The 311-nt window shown below is 61.7% G+C and overlaps 1 protein-coding gene across 1 annotated transcript in view; it reads right to left on the bottom strand.

Annotated features, from left to right (window-relative positions):
• CHST14 (carbohydrate (N-acetylgalactosamine 4-0) sulfotransferase 14) overlaps window positions 1-308 on the bottom strand; it is a gene marked incomplete at its 5' end in the record, with an annotated part of 787 nt that extends 479 nt beyond the window's left edge. Inside the window, one exon of the mRNA XM_008949041.1 lies at window positions 15-308. Within this exon, the coding sequence (XP_008947289.1) occupies window positions 15-308 (294 nt within the window). The remainder of the gene's footprint in view (window positions 1-14) is intronic.
• Between the last annotated feature and the right edge of the window lie 3 nt (window positions 309-311).

Genomic DNA, 311 nt, shown 5'->3' with positions numbered 1-311 from the left:
TGACCCCCCCAAACTTTTTTCGTGGAGCCCGCCACCAGCCTCTCCATGGGGTTTCGCACGAAGATGAACTTGTAGTAGTTCTTCAGGCGGTAGCTGATCTCGTCCGGCCTCATGTCCGCCAGGAACACCAGGTCGCTCTTGTGGTCCATCTTCAGCTTGACGTCGACGCTCTCCAGCGCCCCATCCAGCACCTTCAGGACGCGTTTCCAGTTGGAGCAGGCCACCTTGGGCACGTAGCAGTACAGGAAGCGGTACTTGTCGCTGACCAGGAGGTGCCGGAGGACCGTGCGCCGCTGCCCGGCCGGCAGCTC

Source organism: Merops nubicus, unplaced genomic scaffold, assembly GCF_000691845.1.
Source record: "Merops nubicus isolate BGI_N331 unplaced genomic scaffold, ASM69184v1 scaffold16331, whole genome shotgun sequence".
NCBI classification, from domain to species: domain Eukaryota; kingdom Metazoa; phylum Chordata; class Aves; order Coraciiformes; family Meropidae; genus Merops; species Merops nubicus.
This window is presented reverse-complemented; position numbering and strand designations above follow the sequence as displayed.